Genomic DNA, 18,617 nt, shown 5'->3' with positions numbered 1-18,617 from the left:
TAATGAAAATTAAAATTTTAGGAAAAATATCTTTTGAGAGCTTGTCCTATATGTAATGTAAAAAAAATATTGACAAATTTCTACTGATGCAATTTTAGCATTTTTACAGGCTTGACTCAGGAGTACTCAATACTGAAAGTAGCACCTGATTCATTTGGTGCAGAATCAATAACACGTGTTTCATGCACATGTATGTAAACAAATTGCCGCGGGTCATATGGTGTTCTCCACACATAAGCTTGCACCAAGGTTAGATGTGCACGAAAAATTATAGGTGTCATTATCAGCACCCATAAATTTTAAGTTATTGAATTTTGAATATGACAGTGTTTCCATATGTTTACCATTGGAGTGGAATTAGTACCGTGAGTCCTCCAAATACACATTTCTGGTGGATACGATTACTTTTCATCTTATACAAACAAAAAGCTTTTGTTTCAATGCTTTAGTGTCATTGTTTAATGCATAGAAACTTTACCTTCTCTGATTGAAGCTCTTCCCGTGCTGATTGATTCAAGAAGTTCTTCAGTAAAGATTTGCTGATTTTATCCAGCTTTTGTATTCTCGCATCTCTAACGGTAACTTCATCAGAGGTGGTGCGTTCAAAAATGTTAACGGTATTGTTCCTTCCAACTAGAATATTCTCGCCATTGACATAAGACTCTAATTTAATTATGTTGGCTTCCTGTAACGTATTTATATACGTGGTTGTAGCAGCATCAGCAGTCCTTGCCCTGTTTTCACTTGACCTTTGACGGGGTTCTACAGTGGCTGGATCGACCAGCATTCGCGTCAGACTGGCTTGAAGTTTCTCGTTCTCTTCCTGCAGCTTTTTCATTTCCAAAGTTTGATTTTTAAGCTGCTTTTCTATCATTATTGGATTAGGTACCTCTCCCTTGTAATTTTTCAACTTTAGTTTTTATCTTTTCCTCCACTTTTTCCCTATTTTGATTTCCATAAGGAACTTTCGCAAATGTTTGTGAATTGAGTGATTCGTGACCGACTTCTTCATTGTGATAATACAGGTCCGTCTTCCTGCAACCTTTTTTTCTCTCATTTTTTCAGCCTTTCAAGATTTAACTTTACTTAATGTCACACCATGTTTATAACTAGTATCAATAAGCAGTGTTTTCGCATGTCTAAAATTAAGTCGTGTTGTTGTCACTTTAGCGTCGCTTCCCTGTCCTCCAGCCTAAAATGATATTAACTTCGTAAATCAAAGCACGTTACCTTTGTAAATCTAGAGACTAGATAACAATTTTCAAACGTTTTTTTACATAACTTGACGAGGCACAATGCATAAACAATCACTGTTATTTTGGTTGTGTTAAAATAAGAATATGACGCAATCACAAGCGATCGTACAGGGAAATCTGTGTTGTATGCTATTGCTTTGTTTTAAAACTTCTAAAGCAAAGTATCTATATATGCTAGGGTTCTGTTATAGAGATATAAAACAGACAGGCGGTTTGTAGATAGATGGGTATATTAAAAGATAAAAAATAGAGGGACTTACATACATATTTTCATCTATCTAAACCTATTATAGACCTATTTAACATACAATTTCTCCTTGTTCACCAAGAGGAATTTCAACGTAAAGCTATTCACAAGCAACTATGCATGCACTATCTCGAGAAAATTTATATATTTTTCCTTAATCAATGCAAGGCAGTACAATACAACATGGCATCTGCAATATATCAGTAATCTTAGTATTGGTCGAACTCGGACTTGTGTCGCTGTCAAGACAAACGGAATTGGAAAATAGCCAATTTTTTATATATGTAAATCATTCACTTAGAAGACTCTTCTTCTATTATGGCAGTTGATCTCTTTGTCACGCCTGAAGTGATTATATTTGAATATCTGCCAAAACTTTTTGCAGTAATTCAATAGAGATCTGAATAGTCATGTTTCTTAATCCAATCATTCTAAACATAAAAACAGCTTTACAGCGGTACAAGTGACCTAGATGAAATAAAATGATCTCATTCTAATTCAGACGATGATTCATCATCGCCAAGAGACGTCACATTTTTACCTACATGTACTCCATGAAAGGAAACCCTGAAATGATTGAGTGCCTTTCAGACTTTCATTGCTGGAAATTTTGACAACAGTGGAAAATATGGAATAATAAACGAATGTCATATCATCACATGTGCAAAAACTGTATTAAAAAAGAGCTAACGCCTAAAATACACATCCTAGCCATTACTCACATTTCTGTAAATAAAGTTTGATAGATCCAAGGAGACTGATTGGTAAACCACACTCAGTGTAACTGACATGGCGGCGTCACTTTGGTAATACTTTCTTAATGTTGGGCGACGATTTCGAATAAGCCATCAACTTGGAATTCCAAATTGTTGCACTCTTTCTATTGAAAATGCATCAGGTTTTCTGAGATTTTTTAAAGTCCGACAGTATCAGAAGTCTTCTTACCTATTTTCATCGGTGTGTGTGTGTGTTCTGAGTTTAAATTCTTAGTACACATCTAAGCTATCTAATTACTTCATATTTATTTTCAAAGATTTATTTATTTATATAATTTCATTTTTCTATTTTATTGCAAGTTTTAAAAAAGTATTTGCATTTCAAATAAATATTGAAATTTTGATTTGTCTATTTATTTATTTATTTAATAAATTAGTTATATGTAACTATTAATATCATTTTTATTTTAATATATCAGTGTGGTTCCCAGTATGTTGCTGGAAACAACTGAATCAAAACATTTTTTTAAGAATTTTGCAGAGAACTATTTGTGAAATTGACAGCCGCTGAAGAAATTTTTCTGATGGCAGGGCAAATTTCACAGTAACGAAGGTTACTTCTAGCTGCTTAAATGATGACTGAAGGGAATTGTCGGAATTTATTCCTAAACGAATAGTTCGAAAATAGGAAAGATCTGAAAGACCATTTACTGTCTCCCTGTCTACTAAAGTGATACGAAGCTTACTAAAAGTTGTTGTATGATGTCTGCGTGCCAAGTTGCTAAACCGACATATGTCCGATGCATGTTTTTTGTATCGCAGAAATTGCCGATATGGTCCGAACGAGAATTAGTTAGGGTGTTTAGCATGGATGTATATTTCGTGAAATTGAATTTCATAGAAGTAAACGTGATTACGTTACATGTCACTGTCATTTGTTTTCGTCGGAGCGATAAAACACCCTTTAAGAAATATAATATATACACGCGTGCACGTACACAAACACACACTCGCTCTCTATGTAACACACACACACACACACACTCGCAAATTTGCTGCTGTTTTATGAAGAAATTATTATGCACCAATATAAGTTTGCTTCTGATCACCTTCTCATTTCTTAAATCTCGTACATGACTAGCTGCTATTTCCTATTTGTGTTGTGCTTGGATGCTCGACAAAATGGGAAAACACTCAAGATAACATTAAGCAAATGTGTTTGAAGATTTTTTTTTTCGAATTACATGCATTTACAGTTATTTTCAAATATGCAATTGTTGTATATATTATACAGTGCATGTAGGTAAGCAGGTATGCATACGATAATAATCTCAACTCTTCTTTTCAGATCTATAGCTTCCTCTTTAACTTCACTCATCTTAATAAGTTTAACAATCCTCTTCTGAAGTGCAAAATGGGAGGTACAACAGTAAAATGAAAGCAAACTTTCGTGGTGCATTACATTTTTATTAGATCTTCTCTTTGAATAAAAGGAATATGAAGACGATATAAAACATTAAATGTTCTGACGAGACAAACAGACGATTGTTTCGACTGGCAGACAAGCAAAACAATAGATGGATGAAAATAGGACGAACAAGCGGACGGATGAAGAGATGAAAAGAGAAAAGGACGGATCAGCAAAGAGTGAATAGATAAATGGCCAATTGGCACATGGATGTCTGAAGGAACTGATGGTCAGAAAAAATTATAAACGAATAAAAGTGTTGAATGACGTGCAGTCAGACGGATGAACATTTGCACGGACTGGTCCATACACGCACAAACAAAAAGATGGAATACGGACGCACAGACTAGTGAACGGAGTTTTGGACAGGTAAAATTAGGTTGTTCAGGTAATAACTGAACGGAAGCACGAGAGGAATTTCCAATAACTGTATGGTATTCGTTCCAGCAAGTGAGAGACGAATTAAAACGTGTATCAGACAACGAACACTCAAATAGGTGGAATAGAGTGTAGCTAAGTCTGCGTCCCATTGTTCCTATCGGCATAGAGAAAACCTGATATGCCCAACACATAATCTAAGAAGTCGGTTTATGAATACATTGTATCAGATAAACATTTTCCAAGGCTGTATTGATGTAATATGCCCACTATTACCAAGTTTTAGTCCCCTCTTTTATTTCAATACCTATTCTTTATCCGCCTTGATATCCCCTACTCTCTCCCCCTCAACCCCTCCCCTTCACTAAACTAGTTCTGCAGTATAAACATAGCCGTTACCGATGTCTTTCTATTTCTTTATCCGAAAGCGATCAATATAAACTGAAAATAATATGAGGTAATACGCATGAACCTTATTAACTATTCAGTCAAACTGATCATAACATTAAAATATAATAGTGATATCAAATATACTTTGTAGCAATACATAAAAAGGAATGAACATACAAGTAGCTCTCAAATTTGAATTACTCTCTCTCACACTCTCTCTCTCTCTCTCTCTCACACACGTGCGTGCGCGCATATATCAATGATTTTTTTTCAAATATAGTACAATTTACGACACGTTAAACCAGTTACCCTGGTAAAATACTGACACTATTGAGCATTTGTAACAAACCAGAACTATATTGAACTCGGGTAAAACAATAGACACAACAGAGTCAAATACAAATTATTAATGGTGATGGTTTAGTTGACAGAAAAGGGGATTGTACAGAGAAATTTTGAAAATGCATGACAATACGGGATGAAACGGCTACATACATAGCTATTCTGAGTTTATGTAGGAACAGACTGATTTGATTATCAGCTCTTTAAATTACTCGATGTTAAGAATTGTGTTATTTAGCAACTCACTATGCATTGAAATTTTGTTAAGATATTTCATGTTTTTTTAATTATTTCAGCAAAATCTTTATAATTGTAAAGATTGTGAAAGTATATACCTGCGTCTTATTTAGCATATAACACCCGTTTTCACGTTCCAGTTTTATTTTGGAACTTATGAGTCACTGTACGGAACTTTGTTAAAAGTGTTCTCTGTTTTTGGAGCAACACTACGAAACAATGTCACAATGATGCTAAGTTTGTTTTACCTAACTTGTCAGATATATTCAAGAAATACCTTTTTCACAAACTGAAATATGTCATGATATTTTAAACAAATATTTCCTCCATGGAATGTAGATTTTATGGTCACAGAATGCATCTTAATAAGCAAGCAAAGAAGACTGTTTTCAATTGTATCCAGATTGTAAACTTGTATCATTTTTCAATTAAGTGTATGAAAGGACTCTTGAGAGAGCCGCGCAGCTGTTTTATCCAATTTGTTAACACGTGAATCTAAATTGATAGAATGTTTGTTCAACATCTTGTGATGTTCAAATATTTCGTATTTTTACTGCAGTTCATATTACGTGTTAAGATTATAAATCCATCTTAATTGTTGCCTTGATAAAATATATTAAGCGGTATTTCACTCATTTTTTGAAAGAGTATTGGCATCAATGTGTAATTTGATCCTGTTTGCTGAGCTCTCGAATAAATTTTAATTATTTTCATATGCAAAGGCAAATACATTTCAGAATAAACCCTGGCCTCTTTTGATGTCGGAACAAGTAACCGATTATTTTCTGTGAAGGAAATTTATTCACTGAAATTATATCATGTCCAAATTTTATAAATGAAATATTGCAAACTAAAGTTACATCTATGCTATCATTTTTATATTTAACATTAAATATATAAACATTTAATGATTAACAAATCTGGGTAGTTGAAATCTCTAAACAGTTAACATGAGAATTGATGTGATATTACTATGTACAAGACTGTGAAACTATAGCAATAGGTTGATAAATATATCGTATGATCTTCGTGGATAGGTTTTGGGGGAGGGTTGTACAAAGAAGTAGTTACATGTAACAACCGTCTACAATTTACTATCTCTATTGACCAGCGTTACAATCCAACTTAATCTACAAGTTCAAAGGTTATACTTCGAGATCTAACAAGAATTTCTAAGATGAATATTTTCAAAGGTGAAGACCTAATTCAATCAAACTTTGTAACCTGGAGGTGGGAGACCCAAAATGAATCGTGGTCTATTTTAACACCGTCGATATCGATATAGTGTTTAAATGACCATTATTTTTACTACTACTACTACTACTACTACTACTACTAATGCTAATAATAATAATAATAATAATAATAATAACATTTCAACATATAAAATAGGTCGTTCATGACTTATTTCATATATAACTACATTATATGGCATCTCCAAAGGCATGCAAACCAATAATTTGCCAACGTGAATTCGATTTAATTATTCTCGACAGTGGACAGAATTCCGTGTTTTGCGGCAATGAGCAGCCAGCATCTAATAGAGATATCTGATGAAATCTGCAAAAGACAAGAGGAGAGTGTTTTGGTGTACAATATTCTATAAATATAAATGTGGAGGTAGAAAAATGTGTGATGTACGTCGTTTAATACAAGCACAAAAGTTTGTATCTTTGATTTAAAAGCGTTAGCAATATAATATGCATTTGAAAGAACCTGATACCATGATTGTATATGGTGCTACAGACTCTTTCTATCATCATCATTTCTTTCTCAGCTTGTAGTAAATTACATGTCAGCCACTTCAATGACGGGAAAATTTTAAATCCAATGTAATTTGGTCTGGTCCGTTTACTTTATTGTTTTAATATTTAATAACACAATTTGTTCTCCATAATTGTTCTTATTGCAAATGATAGATTCTTCTTATATTTAAATATGTATTTTCATCAGTACATATTTAAGCTGTTGGGGTTTTGTTTATGAGAAATCCCATCTATTCATCAACACAGTGTTCGTCAATTTAAATGAGTCATTTCTAAGTAGTATAAAACGTTTTGTCTCAAACTTGGTATTCAGTTCAGCGTCGGATTTTAGCAAAGGTTGATGCTTACACAAGACCACTCGGTGTATTTTATCAGTTGTAAACCAAACTGTATGTAAAGTTTCAGTTCTATCAATTTTGCAATGTTATAAACATTTTTGTTTAACTTCTGCGAATCTGATAAATCATTTTTAACTGAAAGTATTTTTTCATGAGCCAACACGTAGTGCTTGAAATGGTCCTGTAAGCGTAAATGAATCTCCAAACTCGCATGCGACTGGTATTACAACCATCTGATATTTTGAACATATAATTTTCTACCCATATCATTTGCTTGTCTAATGTCCATCTATAGCTTTCGAGCAGCACGTATTGATTCATGCCTCAACCATAACTGTTTTTGGCATCTAGGTGCAAATTGAATGACACTGACCTTGACAATTCTTACTCGCCATTTTTTCATTTTTAATCGCAGTACATGTAGTATTCGTGATTTTTCTTTTGCACATCTATACGTCATTAATGGAACTACACGTCTTATTCCACTCACATTCAGAAGGAAAATGGCATAGACATGTCAAAAGTTCCATCTCTGTATCCGCTATATTTAAGCGGGGGTTATTGAACTTTACCGGGTGCCAATAATAATGTACTGGGTCAAGTTTGTGGGGATCATAATATGAACACTGCCAGGCTCCTCACAAATATCGCACAACATTAACAGGTCTTTCTTTAATATACATATAGATCATTGAATGTGTTCAGATTTAAATGTTTCCCGATATTCTTAACATGTAATCTTTTCGGATATATATATCAGATGTTAGGAGGCGAAAATAACTTTTACATCGACAGGATAACTGTTTCTTTAAACTTTTCCAAAACAATCCATGTATCCGACGATTCAATTTTTTCTTAAATACATGTGCCATATGTTGAAACAACATCATCGAATCCCACGAACATTGCTAAATCTTGCTGCTTGCTCAATTGAATGTCCACTGAATCTAAAGCTAACTAAAAGCTGTTATTTATTTTCTCCTTTCGTGAACCTATAAACGATGAAATCCTTGCTGACTGAAATATATATTTTTTTCTGTCTGAAAATTGTATAAACTTCAAAATTTAGTTATCTGCATCATCTATTGCTTTGATTCCATTCCTTTCTAGATAACAAAGTGGGTTTTTTTTGTCATTTTTACCTGAAGCTTTAAAAGGCAATGACGTTTCCAACATCTTAGTCTGTCTAGCCTCAAATTCATCGTTCTGGCGTCTCAAAATGAGGTTGGCAGCTTGCAGACTTTGAGCTCTATTCTGAAACATTTGGCTTGAATAATTACACTACCCAACCTTTAAAGTAATAGCAAATTAACAAATGAGGGTTATCAGAACTTCAGCTTACAGAGTTATAATAACCAATCAAAGCTGTATGACTAAATGACGCAATTATAAAATTTACAAAGCTAAGCACGAATATATGGATTAACACGAAAAAAGTAGCTTAAAACGTTCTTCTTTTTTCAATCGAAAACACATTTTTAACATAATAGCTGATTAAATTATATCATTGAGTGTTTATAAATACAATAAGTAAATAGTATATTCTTCACAATTATCAAAATATAAAGTTAGTTAGATTGGTTAGAGCGTCCGCCTCGGATGCGGGAGGTCGTGGGTTCGATCCCCGGCAGAGTCATACCAAAGACTTACAAAAGTGGTACTAACAGCTGCCTCGCTTGGCGCTCAGCATTAAGAATTTAGTGTTAGGACTGGTCGGCCTGGTGTCAGGATAATGTGACTGGGTGGGACATCATGCTACATGTCTGCGGCATGATGCCTCAGTGCTAGACATCACTATAAACTGCCACATTGCATACATCGTAGCGATATGACTGAAAAATTGTTAAAGCTACGTTAAAAATCCAAATCACGCCACAACACTTCACAATTATCAAAATACAAAATTATCAAAGCAGTTATGCACTCATAACTATATACAAAGATAAACAACAAAGATAAACAACAGCAAATGCAAAGAAAAAAGATCGAGTTAACAGTAACAAAAAAGAAAGAAAGAAAATGTGTGACAATGGAAGAAATGTAATAGGAGTAAGAATTCTTTAAGTCATAATATATGTTTCTTCCTTAAGCAAATCAGTACGCAAGCAACGGCCTACTTTCGTGGATATATTGATTTCTAAAGATGCATTCCCGAAGTACCGACGCAAAACTGGTGTCGAAAATGGGTTACGTTTAAGTAAATCACTGTAAGAGGAGGCAAAGCAATAACTTTGTTTTAATGTAAAACTGCAAGGATAGTTTCTGCATGAAATAATGACACATTACAATACAAAATGGAACTCCAAATACATATTGCTAGTGGTCACAGTACTTTAAATCTTATACAAACAAAAAATATTCTTTTCGTTTTTCTTTTGATGTCTACTGTAAATGTTAAATTCATAACAACTTTACCGTTTCTGATTTAAGCTCCTCCCGTAGTGATTGAAGCTTCTTCAGTAAAGATTTGTTGATTTTCTCCAGCTTTTGTATTCTCGCATCTCTAACGGCAATTTCATCCGAGGTGGTGCGTTCAAAAATGTTCACGGTATTGTTCCTTCCAACTAGAATATTTTCGCCATTGACATACGACTCTAATTTAATTATGTTGGCTTCCTGTAACGTGTCTTTATCTGTGTTTGTAGCAGCATCAACAGCCCTTGTCCAGTTTTCACTTGACATTTGATGGCCAGTGGACGTTGAAGCATCGGACATTCGGACTGGCGTTTTTTTTACAGTGGCTGAATCGACCGTCATTCGCTTCAGACGGGTTTGAAGTTGTTCGTTCTCTTCCTGCAACTTTCTCACTTCCAAATTTTCATCTTTCGGGTGTTTTTCTAATATTATTGATTCAGGTTCCTCTCTCTTTTCATATTTCAGCTTTATTTTTGTATTTCCTTCCACTTCTTCACTATTTTGATCTCCATATGGAACTTTCACAAATGTTTGTGAATTGAGTGATTCATCACCGACCTCTTCATTGTCATAATACGAGTCAGTCTTCCTGCATCCTTTCTTTTTCCATTTTGCAGCTTTTCGGGATCTAACCTTACTCAGTGACACACCCATGTTTATAACAAATATAAATAATCAGCGTTTTCAAATGTCTTAGATTAAGTTGTGGTGTTTTCACTTTGGAGTAGCTTCATTGTCCTCCAGTCAACAAAGATATTACCTGCGTAAATCAAGAGACACTATGATAATTTGCAAACACGGCACAGTGCAAATACTAATCACTGATATTGGCCTTGTGATAAGAAAAGACTATGACTCAGTCATAATCGATCGTACAGAAAATTTGCGTTTATGCTGTTGCTTCGTTTTAAAACTTGTAAAGCAAAATATTTATATGCTATAATGGTTCTTTCTCTCCAGATATAAAACAGGCAGTCTAATGGATGGTAGATAGATAGGTATATTAAGAAGTAGAAAATAGATGTACATAAATATTTTATACATATCGAAACATATAGACCTATTTATCAATGGATCCCCCCCCCCTTTTTTTTCTTCCCCAAGAGCATTTCTATGTAAACCCACGCCGTAATGTTATGTCATTGATGTCCCCCCCAATGTATGTTGTTATGTCCTGTATGACCCCCAATATGCACATGCAACAAACATGCACTATCTCAGGAACAAATTTTATTATTTTCTTATTCAAAGCGTGGCAATAAAATATAACATGGTATTCGCAACATATCAGTATTCTTTGTATTGTTCGAACTTGGATCTGATTTTTTTTTCCTTCAAGACAAACGGATTTGGAAAATAACGAGTTTTGTCGGATATTTACATCTTTCACTTTGAGGACCCCTTTTCTGTTACAATGGCAGCTGAACTCTATGTCAAGCGTAAAGTAGCTACATTTTAATATCTGTCAATACTTTGGAAGAGTAAAAGAAATATCGATTTAAATAGTTTTGGTGTTTTGCTCGAATCATTCTAAACATAAAAACAGTTATACGGCTGTACAAATGTCCTAGATGAAATACAGTGATCTTTTTCAACCTCAGACGATGATTCATCCCTGCCAAGAGACGTTACAGTTTGACCTACATGTGTTCCATGAAAGTAAACACTAAACTGGTTGCTTGCCTTTCAGACATTTGCTATTGAAAATTTTAGAAACAGCGGAAATATTTAGTAATAAACGAATGCCATACTATCTTATGTGTAAAACTAGTTTAAAGAAGAAACAACGCTAAAATACCTATAGAACCCCTAATTCGTATTTCTGCAAGTTCCAAATCTCACAAGTGAATTGCAAAATAATTCATCTTCCTCTAGTAATCAACCTATCTTTCAGTATCTCTGAACTGACATGTACATTTTCTTTCTCCATAAAATACCATTCCCAAACCCAATCAGAGGGGGCGAGAGGGAGGGAGCCATTTGACCCGAGCCTCAATCTCTAAGGCGCCTTGAAATTCTCACAATAATAGCCTACGTGCCCTTCGTTGTGCACTCAGTTGTTGTTTAAATCTGTACATAGTACATAGTAAATTATATGGGCTTGTTTTTGGCATTCGATTCATTTCCAAACGTTTTATTTAAACAAGAGCCTAGGGGCCTCAAACTCTGTGGTGAACCGTGTGTCCTCAAATACGCACATGCAATTACTTGCGTGTGTCTTTATTTTTACGCGGGTATACTCATTGTAGTAAGCGATATACTTATCTAACATGTATATATTTATATATGTATGTATGTAGATAGGTAGGTAGGTAGGTAGGTAGGTACGCATCCTTCACGTAATACATATAATCTTTGATAACGATATTAGAATGTAACACTATATATATTATAGAACTGTTTTGAAAATATGTAATGTATCGCGTGCCTGAGACAGGCAATTTAAAAACAAAATTGACAGTACGTTATACATCTTAAAATGCAAATTGCGAAAATTTGTAATCAGTGGGAAATTTAATCAATATAATATTCCTCGAAAATGTAAGGAATAATTAAAATTCACCAGACCTTAGTGCGTGTCCAAATGTGGTGGGGTGGGGGTGCAGGGTACTTTAGTCGTTGTTATTGTCTTGGGATTTAACGCCATTTCTCAGCGCAAGATGTGCTATACATGTCGACCAGTATAATTTGGTAGAAGAAGAACTAGGGGGAAAAAACAACCACCAACCCATGGAAAGCAACTTTCACATACCTATGTTGACAGCAGCAGAGGGGGCGAATCGAACATTTTGTCCAATCGTTATTTTGCTTAATTATTACTTTCTGCAACTCAACGATCCGGTGTCGTCAGCGCCTGGTAAAAAAAAAACGACGTCGTCGTTGGGGGATCGTCCAAACGTCATTTGGTTTAATTAACACCTTCTGCGCGTCGATCCCCAGCGTCGTCAGCGTCCGGTAAGCACATCGACGACCGCGTCGATGTCATTGCCCCCTCTGCTGCTATGATCTTACAAACAGAGTGATCACTAACTCCTCCTCTTGCAGATCAATTAGGTTATTTGACTGATCGGTAAGTCTGAAATTAATTCTCGTTAAAAACCGATCATGGCATCGCATATAGACCGGATTAATCGGACTCTCAATGATCAAAAATCCCGGAGGGGCTGTTGGTGAAAACGAATAAAGGATATACCCCTGTTGAGCTTGATTTGATTGTTTGGTATCCACCTGATAACTCCCTTCGATAACATCACACACTAGATTGATCGCTATCACCGATGCAATATTTACGTTGTATGGAGCAATATGCCTACCATCATCTCCGTTATCGTGTCTGAGGATAGTTGATGAGGGGGTGTCCGCGGGTGGATTCTCAGGCCATCCTAGTATGGTTCTTATTGAACTGTTATAAATATCAACCATATACCCCGGTGTGCTTATTTCAATCGTCGACGATAACGTCGGTTCATGAACCGTAATAGCTATTTTTGATTCCTTTCCTGTGATTGATTTTATCCTGCGTTGAAATTCTTTATTGATTTGTTCTATTTGGTATGACCCAGTTGGTATTGTAACCTCCTCCCAGTTTGGGGTTCCATCGGGTTTATTTGTCCGTGCAAAAACCAGCGAGTTATTAGGTTGTTGTCCGTTAAATGCGTCCGCTCGGATATTAGGCCAACTGTGATATACTCGCAATTTTGCCATCGCTATTTCCTTCACTGGAACCGGCGATGGGAAGTTCACACTAAATTCGGGTTTCGTTGACGTTATCGATATCATATTTGTTTGTACCGGAGTGGTGTTCTCCGCGATCCGCTGAAGTAATTGAAACCCTTCGGGGTTCAGCGACATTATTATTATTCGTTGTTTTTAGTGTCTAATTTTAACAACCAGGTGGTTTCGGCTTCCAGTTGAAAATCCTCGATTTTTGACATCGCGGAGCTATATAACTGGACCATCGTGGAGAATTCAACATCGGATACGAACAAATTATCAATCGATAACGAGATCAACCCGGATAATTTCGAGTATGCGTCGGATACTATTTGATGTTTTACTGTATACTCGTTGAGTTTTTTCTGAAAACACGATGATATCTTCCTAGTGATTGCGTTGGCAACTCCAGCAACTGTTGTCATCGCGGAGACAGCGATTGGAACAGCGATCGGGGTTATCGTGGTCACCGTGGATAAAATAACACCGGCGCCAGCTACTATACCCGACACCGAGTACACGACCGCGTCGATGGCGGTTATTTTACGACGGTATTTTTTTATTTTTGCACGGTATTGTTCGGAAAGCGTTTTCAAATTCGCGGAAAATTCTTTTGCGGTATCGAATCGATATTGATGTGACGTCGGTGATACCTCTGATTCAATTTCCTTGGTGGTCATTTTTATTTTAAAAGAGCTAGTGTTTTTAATTACTTAGATTCGCTACAAATTCCACATACCATGTAATGTTTGCCCTGGTTAAATTTCCATCAACGGCATAAATTGTAAACGGTTCAGTTGCGTCCTTGTCTATAATTGTTGATATTGTATTGTTAAACCCGGATGAACTCGACGATAATATATTAAACTGCATCATTGAAACCAGTGTCAGTCGATAAATACCCTTAACAGTTGCGGTGATATTTACTGTATTCTGTGTAAGAGTCCAATCGAATGATCCATGCCGAATTGTGTATACTGTGTTGATGATGTTCTCATGAGGGTTTTTTATTTTTTCGAGTTGCTCTGCCATTCTCGGTAGTCTGTCTTTAATCGCTTCAACATCAGTTATAACTATTCCTACTCCCCGCCAACTCGCGTCTATATTATTCTTGTTCGCTGCAACATTAGTTTTGATTATTTCTATTTCCCGTGTATTCTCGGTCATACTTTTTTTGTTCGCTGCAACATCAAGTTTGATTGTTTCTATTTCATATGTATGCACGTCCATACCTTTTTTATTCGCTGCAACATCAGTTTTAATTAATCCTATTCCCCGCCAATACGCGTCTACATTTTTTTTGTTCGCTTCGACATCAGTTTTGATTGTTCCTATTTCCTGTGTATGCGCGTCCACACCCTTTTTGTTCGCTTCAATATCAGTTTTGATTGTTCCTATTTCCTGTGTATGCGCGTCCATATTATTTATGATCGTTGTAACATCAGTTTTGATTGTTTCTATTTTCCGTCCATGCGAGTCTACATTATTTATGATCGTTGCAACATTAGCGCCGATTATTTCTATTTCCCGTTCATGCGCGTCTACACTCCTTTTGTTTGTTGCAACATCAGTTTTGATTGTTTTTATTTCCTGTCCATACGCAGTGATATCATTTATAGTTATTGTAATCTCATCCGGCTTGGTATTTTTTTTACCAAAGAATTTATCAAAGTTGTCATCGATCCTGTTAACATTTTTTCGCAACGGGGGTAAATTGGCCGACATCTCCATAAGATCCGAAATAGCATTTTTTATTATTACAAGATTTGGTTCGTCTGCCGTCGGGGGTCCCCGAAAAAAACTATTAACAATGTCTCGCATTTCGCTGACGTGCGTTATCATCGACCTGAACTGTTCTCCATGAAAGTTAAATTCACCACGTAAACCCTTTAACGAATTTGACATGGTTATATAATTGTCGCCAAGTGTACTTATTTTTCCATTTATTGTCAAGATGGATTCACCCGGTTTGAGTCGTCCGTCGCCGGTATACAACGCGATAGTGCCCTCGGCGGCATCACGCTGTCGTATTAAAACGTCATTCAGCGACATATTACTGGATTTCAATTTACCCTGGCGGTCTTGAAATACAACTATTTCATCTGGGTCAACACTGGTTAAGTTCAACGTATCAGCGATTTCATCCTCAATTAGTTTTTTTATGTCATCGGTGGCGGGCGTTTCCGTGGGCTTTTTCAGCGCCGAAACCGGTCGTCCCCAGATATCAATCATTATTATTGTAAATGTTATTCTCTAAAATCCGTTGAGCTTCTACGACCCCACTAGTGTATTCGTTTACAACCACATGAGGTGGTTTTCGCGATGATGAAATCGCCGCAAGTACGTTCAATACCTCGCGGCCACATATCGGTGGGTCGCTTAATCGCTGTGTTGGCAGCGTGGAATAAAAAACCCGGGCCGAACACGCCCGGACATACCGCATGAACTCTTTCGGCGGGGCTAACCCGTATGAATCAAAATAGACGATCGCACGCGGATCAATCGCGTATGCAACCCAATGAGTTCCCGCTCCGGAGGACCCATCGAGGTTAATTATGCCTGTTTCAGTATTCCTTGGTGCCGCCGGTAATTGATCCCTCATAAAAACACCTCTGAAGTTTTTTATCGCTAGCGCGTTTGCGGCGCCTATTAAATCAAAATTAGACATGGGAGTCATTAAACGGTTCCCGGTAGTCTTAGACCCTTTCCCGAGTACCATGAATACGGGGTTCCCGGTAGTCTTAGACCCTTTCCGGTCACGGGTCGTTTTTTTTGTAGCCTTTCCCGGTTGCCTTCTTCAATGCCATCCCCGCCGCGGTACCAACGGCTCCTAACGCCGCCGCCTTAGCCACTGCTGGTGCGGCCGCGGCAATCAATGCCGGAATCGCAGCTAACAGCGGAAATATCCCACCGGTCTTTTCCATGTTTTTAATTGCTGCGGCTGAAAAATCTATTTGAACACCTTTTTTATTCTTCATCGCATCATTGAAATGTTTTATTTGACGCGCCGTCAACGATATCTTATGATTACCACCTGCCATCTGCGACGGCTTCAGCGTTATTGTGGTCCCGCATTGTTTAGCCGACTTTGATCGTAATTTCTTGACTTGACCATCAGTCAACTCTACACTGACGACACTATACGACATTTTATTGTAAACGCGTTTATGCTTTCAATTACATGTTTTCCACTGGCGCATCAACGATTCTCATTCGTCCACCAACACCTTCTAGCAGCATTGATTTATCGCTGAGAATGACAGCAACCGCTCTATAATTAACATTACCCGGGGCTATACGAGCTCGGAAGTGTATATCAACGACGGATTGTCTCGTTAAATCGAGATGTTCCAACGAAAAATAATAAATCGGATACAGTTTTTTAAAATCAAGTTGTGATATTTGCAAACCAGTGTCGACGTTTTGATCACGACCCATATATGACAGCAATCGATGATACACACGTGCGATATGGTTGTCGCCGTAATTAAGCTGTATATCCTCGGATGGTTCCTGTTGTCCGTTTATTCTCAGCGAAACATCCCTGACTCCTAATTGATCAAATATCATATGGCTGTGTTCTTGATTACCCAATCGTCCCCTATTCTGTAGCGCTATAAAAATATGACGCGGGGCTGAAACACCTTGTTTTGATGCCAAGTGCCATGTAAACGTATCGGCGACGTTATCCTCTTTAGCATCAGTTGTTACCGCTAGCCAACTCATCAACGATTTCCCTCCCTGTTCCATAAATGCTAACAATCGTGCCTCCGTGGTAACTGATGGAGTCAGCACCGGCATCCACAATGCCATTTTAGTTAAAACAACCTTACCGGCAGCGACGCCAGCAGCATGCCATATTGCATTGTTATCATCGCCCCTTCGCGTCAGCGCGATTGTATGCTTGACCCCATAGATAACTTTTCTAACATTTCTGCAGAATCCAAATATGTGATGGAGTGGAATCGCGCATGAAAACTGTCGGCGTGGTCTTTTTAGCATCAACATTCGTGCTGCGAATCCCATATTGTAATTATCGTTAAGACTTTTTATAACAGTGAAATTAGCGCCTGGTTTTACCCTGCGATCTGGATTGGTTGCTTCATCCTGGTTAGTTGCGGTATCTTTTTCCACCAGCACGTTGATGTACTGAAAATGATCAGCGTTATCGGCGGAGTCCTTCGCAAACATCATAGATGGACCCGCCGATCTTGTGTAATCATCCGAATATCTCGCTAACCCAATTATCGTCGTTGCAACATCAACCTCGCGTTCTATTGATTCAATTTCTCGCCCGTCAATAAGATATCTGGCGCTCTCAAATAACGCCATGATACCGTTGTTGACGAAACCAACTCGAACATGATCGTCATCTGCGTACGGTGCATTATCGGCGGCATTTGTCACGAGTTCTCCCTCGATTTCGATAAACGCTTCACACGGCAGAAAGTATTTACTGGTATCTTGGACCTGAAGTTCAATTCGCGATCGTAGGTCGGGTTGCGCTGCATAATAAGAATAATATTGATAATCACGGACAGAATCATCCCTGCGCACTGGGGCGTCCATATCAAACGCGGGATCAGCGGTTCGCGCAAACATTTCTATTATTTATCATGTTGATGTTTTCAATTGCGATTTTTTCGTCGTAAATTCTTTGAATTCTGTTTAAGACCACTCTCCCGCTACTGCGTTCATGGGTGCGTTGGTGGATGACTGAGCCGCCAACGACTCTAGTTTTTCTTCCACGGCGTTATTTATTACTTTACTGACATTTGCAGGCATCACTGTCGTTGATGGCATTACCGGTGGTTTCTGTTTTTTTCTCCTGGATTTTACCAACGACATTAGTTTGTCCCGCGCGGCTGAAAGCGCCTTTCCGGCAACATCTCCAATGGCACTAATACCCTTATCACGAATAACATCAATAGCCTTCATTCCTAATTGTTTGGCTAACGGCGCTACTTTTGGAGCCATTCTTGTAAATAACCCCGCAATGGTGCTACCGAGACCATCTCCATAGTACGCGCGGTAAATAGGCAATCGCGAGTTTACCACGTAGACGAGTACTGGTTTATCATGGTTGTAGTGTATGATCATCCTTATTAAAAACACCAGTTTTCCAATTAATCATCCACGAGCTCGTCTATGAGCGTTCGATATGCATTAATGTCCATAATACCGCCTGCAAATAACCGCTTGCAAATATCAGCGGCCTCATTGATTATTTCCGTAGAGTTATTTCCGGCTCGTTTTCCTCCAATTAATACCTCTAGCCGTGATATATCACTGAGAACACTATTAGGGCAGGTAACACTAGCGTTTTCAACTAGACCACTACCACTTGGAT

The 18,617-nt window shown here is 37.3% G+C and overlaps 1 protein-coding gene across 2 annotated transcripts; it reads right to left on the bottom strand.

Moving 5' to 3' along the window:
• Positions 1-3,474: 3,474 nt before the first annotated feature.
• LOC149807471 (uncharacterized) lies at positions 3,475-10,318 on the bottom strand. Of its 2 annotated transcripts, XM_089939605.1 has the most exons (3): positions 9,554-10,318; positions 8,281-8,392; positions 3,475-6,594 (listed from the first exon to the last, which is right to left on the bottom strand). In XM_089939605.1, the coding sequence occupies exons 1-3, from the start codon at positions 10,205-10,207 to the stop codon at positions 6,572-6,574; spliced, it is 789 nt and encodes a 262-aa protein (XP_089795731.1). In that variant the 5' UTR covers positions 10,208-10,318; the 3' UTR covers positions 3,475-6,571. The 2 variants fall into 2 exon arrangements, with proteins under 2 accessions (XP_089795731.1, XP_089795802.1); XM_089939676.1 differs by lacking the exon at positions 3,475-6,594 and having other exon boundaries at positions 8,281-8,387.
• Between the last annotated feature and the right edge of the window lie 8,299 nt (positions 10,319-18,617).

The sequence above is a fragment of the Sinohyriopsis cumingii genome, chromosome 1, assembly GCF_028554795.1.
Source record: "Sinohyriopsis cumingii isolate HCF-2022 chromosome 1, ASM2855479v2, whole genome shotgun sequence".
Classification (NCBI taxonomy): Eukaryota; Metazoa; Mollusca; class Bivalvia; order Unionida; family Unionidae; genus Sinohyriopsis; species Sinohyriopsis cumingii.
The sequence above is the reverse complement of the archived record's forward strand: the minus strand, read 5'-3'. Positions and strand labels throughout refer to the sequence as shown.